This window comes from Trametes versicolor (assembly GCF_000271585.1).
Source record: "Trametes versicolor FP-101664 SS1 unplaced genomic scaffold TRAVEscaffold_14, whole genome shotgun sequence".
Classification (NCBI taxonomy): Eukaryota; Fungi; Basidiomycota; class Agaricomycetes; order Polyporales; family Polyporaceae; genus Trametes; species Trametes versicolor.
The window spans coordinates 330,728-336,727 of NW_007360334.1; the positions used below are offsets into that span (position 1 = coordinate 330,728).

The 6,000-nt window shown below is 66.1% G+C and overlaps 1 protein-coding gene across 1 annotated transcript; it reads left to right on the top strand.

Annotated features, from left to right (window-relative positions):
* The first annotated feature begins 249 nt into the window (after positions 1–249).
* On the top strand, positions 250–4,482 carry TRAVEDRAFT_156016 (uncharacterized protein). Its single transcript, XM_008046598.1, has 2 exons — positions 250–2,539; positions 2,595–4,482. Exons 1-2 carry the CDS (start codon positions 298–300, stop codon positions 4,358–4,360), a joined length of 4,008 nt encoding a protein of 1,335 aa, XP_008044789.1. The 5' UTR covers positions 250–297; the 3' UTR covers positions 4,361–4,482.
* Positions 4,483–6,000: the final 1,518 nt, after the last annotated feature.

Sequence of the window (6,000 nt, forward strand, 5' to 3'; positions counted from 1 at the left end):
CCCCGCCGTCTAGATCCAGCAGAAAACTGGGACGAGGACTTCGAGATCGCTCAGAGCCAAAGCCAAGCGTCGGGCTCCCACTCTCCCCCACGCCCTTCCTCCACCCGCCAGCCCACATCACCAGGTTCCCCCACCTCCCCCTCCCGCAGACGACGCTCAACCGCAACAGGCGGCCCGCCATCCGCGCCGTCCACTCCGCTCTCCAAAGACAAGAAAAACACAGTACCACTCAGACAGTGGGCCGAGCCCGGGCCCTCCACCCCGTCCAAGGCCGCGCCAGCACCCCCGCAGCTGCAGATGGAGAACTGGGACGACGATTTCCAGGACACCGACTCGCCCGGACCTGCAGCACGACGCCGGAACACGGCCGCGACGCACCCGCTCGAGGCCCCAACCGAGCGCCCCGGGGAGGTCGAGAACTGGGACGACGACTTCGAAGACGGCGGTGGCGGCGGCGGCGGTAGCGAGGGCGCACGGACAGCGGGGGGTGCGTCGCCAGGGCGCAGGCGGACCCCGCGCAAGCGCGGCTCCTGGCCGTCCTCGGACGAGGAAGACGACGACGACGGCGAGTACGGGTTCGGGGATGGGGAAGACCGGACCGTGACCTCGCGCACGCGCGGCGCGGGCATGGGCATGCACATCCCGTTCCAGCTGCCCGTCGACCACCCGCCGATGCCTCCCCTGCCGCCGATGCCGTCGCCGTTCCCGCGCTCGCCCACCGCCTCTGTCTTCTCCGTCCCCGTCTCGTCCACGACCGGCCGCGAGTCCGTCACGGGGTACTCGTACTCGTCGACCGCGCACCTTGCGCTCCGGCCCACGCTCTCGGGAGGGTCCGCTGCGAGACTCGCGCTCCTGCCGCCCAGCCCGCCGATCCATCGCGAGCGGAGACGGTTGCGGAAGAAGTCGCGGCCCCCGCCGAACTTCGAGGACGGCATCTTCGAGCTGGACGACCGCGCGGAGATCGTCGACCCGCCCATGGCGCGTCCGGTGACGCCTGAACAGAAGAAACCAAGCCCCGGCGCAGACGAGCCCTCCGCATACGACGCTGCCAACACAACCGCCCCAGCCTCTTCCGGCAAGACGCCCCTCCTCTCTCGCATCGGCTCCGTCGGCAAGAAGTGGAACGCAGGGCGCAAGAAGCGCGTGAGCACGGGCCCGACCGAGGTCGCGCTCCACGAAGCGACCGCGCAAGCGGAGAGCGGCGGGAGCTCGCGCCCGACGAGCTTCATCGCCTCGACGTCCCCCGGCTCCGCAGGCGGGCGCAACTGGTTTTTTCGCGCTGGTGGCGGCGGTCACGGCCCCCAGGGGTCGCCACCGAGGCGCGAGGGAGCCCTAAAGAGCGAGAAGAGCGTCGAGCGCCTGCTGCACCTCATGCGCGCCGAGCAGCGCGGGCGTGAGCCCGACACGCCTTTATCCCGCGAGAAGAAAGGCAAGGAGCGGCGGCACGCGCGCGAGAGCACCGCGGGTTCGTCCGCGCTCCCGCAGGACCTCGACGAGCCGATGGACGGCAGTGGGGTGCCCACCGCGACGCTGCTGTTCGGGATCCCGCGCCGGCCGACGTCCATGCAGATCTCGCAGTCGTCCTCCGGCGGCTCGGGCTCAAGCTGGGCGAGTTCCCATCCGCCCGTCCCGCGGCACGCGTCGTACGGCGACGGGCGACACCGGCGCCCGGTGACCCCTAGCAGTCGCGCGAGCTCGAAGCAGCGGTCCGCCAGTGCGAGCGTCGAGGATGTGCATCATCGCAGCAAGAAGAGCTCGACGGCGACTCGGGAGACCATGGACGACCGCTCGAGCGACGCACACAGCTCGGCCGCCCATCACGAGCGGCCGCCGCTGCCTATACCGCCGTCAGAGCCGCCCGGGGATAAAGACAAAGAAAAAGAGAAGGAGAAGGGCAGCAGGCGGTTCATGGGCGGGATGCGGCGGATCAGCCTGGTGGGCAGCGGGAAGCACAAACGCACGAAGAGCACCGCGGCGGAGGACGTCAAGGAGCCCCCGCCAGAGAAGACGTCGCCGCCGCGTTCGAAGCTGAACATGGAGACGCTGTACGACCAGAGCACGCCGCGCCCGCCGTCGCGCGTCATCCGGAGCTCGCAGGACGTGCTGCTCCCTCCGATTGAGCTGCAGCCGCCGTCGCCGCCGCGCGCGAAGCGGGGGACGAAGACGCCGCCGTCTGGTGCGACGCCGACACGACGCTCACTGACCGGTGGCCGACCGACCCTTGAACCGTCGCGCTCGCACCCGACGCTCTCTCCGCGGTCGTCGCTCAGTCAGACATCTTCCCACGAAACCTCCCTCCCCACCATCCCGTCTCCCCTTCCATCCCCGACGCGACCAAAGCCGTCGACGTCCCCGGTGCAGACCGCGTCGCTCGGCCGGACAGCACTCCCTCCAAAGGAGCGCGAGACCCCGATCAACTCGTCAGTTCTACGGCGCAACTCGCTGGGCGATCTCAAGATTCCAGCCCGGATCAGCCAGGCGCAAGTGAGCTTGCGGCGGGATCTGACCATGGTGCGCGACTTTGCGTCGAGCGTGGAGCGTAAGTCATCCAGATCCTTCACGATGAGTGTATACAGCTAACGCGCTTTCTGCAGAGCTCAAGCAGCTTCAGTCGACGTATAGCGCCCTTGTCGTCCAGGTCCGCGAGCTGCTCAGCGACTCGCAGGAGTCGCAGTCGCGGCCCGTGTCCCCCAATTTCATTCACCTTCCTCGGCCTGTCCTGCGGACCCGCTCGAACACCAATCCTGCTGCGAACAACGCCCCGAACCGCAACCAACTCAACGCCGCGTTCCTGAACATCGAGGCCAAGTACCGTCTCTCGTGGGAGTGCGCCGAGCTCCTCGTCGACCTCGCCGGCGGTGCCCCAAACCCATCTGCTTCGCCTCCACCATCATCGAGCCAGTCCGCGCCTGTCGTCCCGACCTCCATCGACGGCAGGAAGAGCCGCGAGCGCGCCATCACCCTCGCCGGCGACGAACAGAAACCGGTCATCACCCCTGCGCCGCACGGCGCGACCTCTCCCCCTCTCGCGAGCCCACCTTCGCAGTGGCGTGCGTCAACAGGACGACACGATCTCAGCCAGCGACAGCTTCTCCTCCTGCGGGAGATGCTCAACAACCCGGACCCGTCGGCGACGATGTCGTTCGAGCCGGGCATCCCCGAGGAGGACATCAACCGCAACTGGCGTTGGGGCGACGCGATGAACAGCACGGTTACGCTACCGAGCGAGGAGTCCGGCGGGCATCAATACGGGACGGTACCTTCACCGACGAAGAAGCGGCGCACAAGCCGGCTCGGTATGCGCGGCCTGCGCGACATGCTCAAGTCGCTGAAGAAGTCATACTCCGAGACGGGCCAGAGCCCTGTGTTGCCACGCGTGCCCGCGTCGACCTCGTCGGTGTCAGCGAGTACAGACTCCTCGCTGAACCTGAACTCCCGCCCACAGTCCGTTGCCCAGCGCCGCCGTGCGAAGACTAGTACGGGTCCGGAGTCGATCGCGTCGCGGCGGGACATACATCCCAACTCCCCGTACGGCACGACGCCCTCCTTGCCGCACAAGTCCTCTCCGCGCCGCCCCTCGCTCGCCTCCATCTTCCGCATCGGTCAGAAGAGCAAGCCGTCTGCGTCCGCAGCCGGCGCAGGCCCCTCCGTCGACGACCTCAGTTCGAACGCGGCGGGCCTCACGAGCAGCGACTCGGGTCTAGCGAGCGGCACGAGCCTCGGCGACGACCTCGAAGAGGATTGGGACCGCGTCGAGTCTGTCTCCGACCTCGACCACGCCGCTCGTTCGCTCGGAATCCCGATATCTTCAGATGGAACGGCGACCGTGCGCGGCAAGAAAGGCAAGTCCCCGTACCTCTTCCACCGCGACCTCCGCCCCGAAACCCCGCGCCGCGGCCCCGACGCGTCGGGCTCGTCCATCTGGAGTCCGGGCTCGGAGTCCCCCAAGAAACTGTCCGCGATACCCCCTTCCACCCTCCAGTCCTACCAGCGCTCCATCAAACTCTCCGACGTGCGCGAGTCCGGCGAGGAGGGTGGCGGCCACTCCGCGCGCGCGCTCTCGCGCAGCAAGCACCGCCAATCTGCGCCGAGCCCAAGCCCGCGCCGCCCGCCCTCGCGTAACCGCAAGAACCCCACCGGCTCCGTGCGCTCCGCGCCGCCGCAGCCCTGGGGCACGCCGAGCCCAGACCTCGCGCCGGGCGCGCTGCCCGACGTCAAGCTCGCGATGGCCCCCGAGAACATCAAGCCTCTGCTCGAGAATGCGCGCGAGGTGCACCTGCGCTGCGCGGACTGCATCGCGGAACTCGAGGCGCTGCTCGCGAGCGGCGTCCAGCCTCCCGCGCACGCACAGGGGCAGTAGGTCCCTCTAATCGTGTGCGCATACCAAGTACTATTACGACCCGTTTACGCTGCTACATTATCATTTTTGTGCGCTGCTTTCGTATACGCTATCACGTTCTGCCATGTATCTAACGTCGCTTCCGTCACGTAAATGATCACGAAATGCATCCAATCTTGCTGCGTGCGGCTGAGTCCTGGCGATGTGCGGCAGGTAGTCCAGATTACAGTGACCGATACGAGTATATACGAGTCTAGTAGGAGTAAGAGTCGGAATAGGAATCCGACTCTTACTATTCTGCGGCCAAAGTAGTAAGAGTCAGCGAAAGTAGTAAGAGTCCGTCAAAGTAGTAAGAGTCACGCAACGCGACAGGGAGTGTGACATAACGGTGATGCATTGTGACCTACCGCAGTCTCGCGATACACTGCAGCGCGCCGCGCCCTAGCGCGCCCTCAGGAACGCGCCTCCGAGGACGCGTCGGGAGACGCGTCCGCGATCGCGTTGTCCACGTCACCCGACACTGGCTAATATGTTTGGAACGGCCGCGTTCTGTGCCCTCACGATGACTGCCAAGGAAATTGACCGTCAAGGTCAAGTCCGACTCGTCTTTCACGCCGTCCACCTCCATCAGCGAACCGGGAAGTACTGTAGAGATCAGACGTTAGCGGCGGCAGGTTTGGGTGTGACCAGTCGGAGACGATGCGGCGGAGCGGCGGGGTCCACGGTGACCTGTGACCGCGCCCTCCGGAGCGGCGATTGTGACTTAGGGTTAGGGAGGGGAGCACACCGAGCGAAGCGAGGTGTGCGACGACGACGACGAGTGGGGAGGCGAATAGGACAACAGGGGATGGAGATCACTCCAACCCATCCTGTTTCGACTCTTATACAGTCTCATCAGGTCCTGCTTAGTTCTTTCGATAAGGTTCAGCCACAAGGTCCCGGAACTACGGGATAGATCCTTGTGTGATTGTTGCTGACACACGGCCGCCGGGGGCACACTTAGGGTTATGAGCGCCCGGTGGGCGACCGCAGGGTCAGAATAACCCCTACACCCTAACCCTACGTGCGTGCCTACTAGGGTTACAACAGGTGCCGTGTGCCCATATATGGCAATTTGGACATCCAGGCAGTGCTCGCACGCCGCGCCGCGCCGCGCGTGTGCGGCACACACCACGCCGCGCACCACCTTCTCGTGCCCGGGGGGGGGCGGCCCCCGCAGGTGCTCAGTGCTCCCGCGTGTGCAGCACACACTGCGCGGCGCTGCAACGCTGCGCCCCATAGGCATGCCGCCTGAGGGAGGTGCCCCACGCGGTCGGGTGTGCAGCACACACGCTGGGGGCCTGGCCCGCCTCCCATCCTAGCAAATGGCCAAGGGGTCATCCCGCACCGGGCTCAAGCGCATGGATTCGGCTTGCGTGCCATGAGGTAGTGTGGGTGCAGCACATTCCGGGGCAGCCTACATCGGCCCGCATGCACGCAGCCGTGTGGGCGAAGGTGCCGCAGGCAGCCAGGTGTGCAACACACATTCAGCCGGCTCTTGCCATACGTGCGTAACCTGCTAAGTCAGGACCATTAATCATCACTCAGGCAATCGCGGTTTAAGGGTTAATCCATGGCATCAATGGCATTCTAACTCAGGGTTACATTGTTGCAATACATAG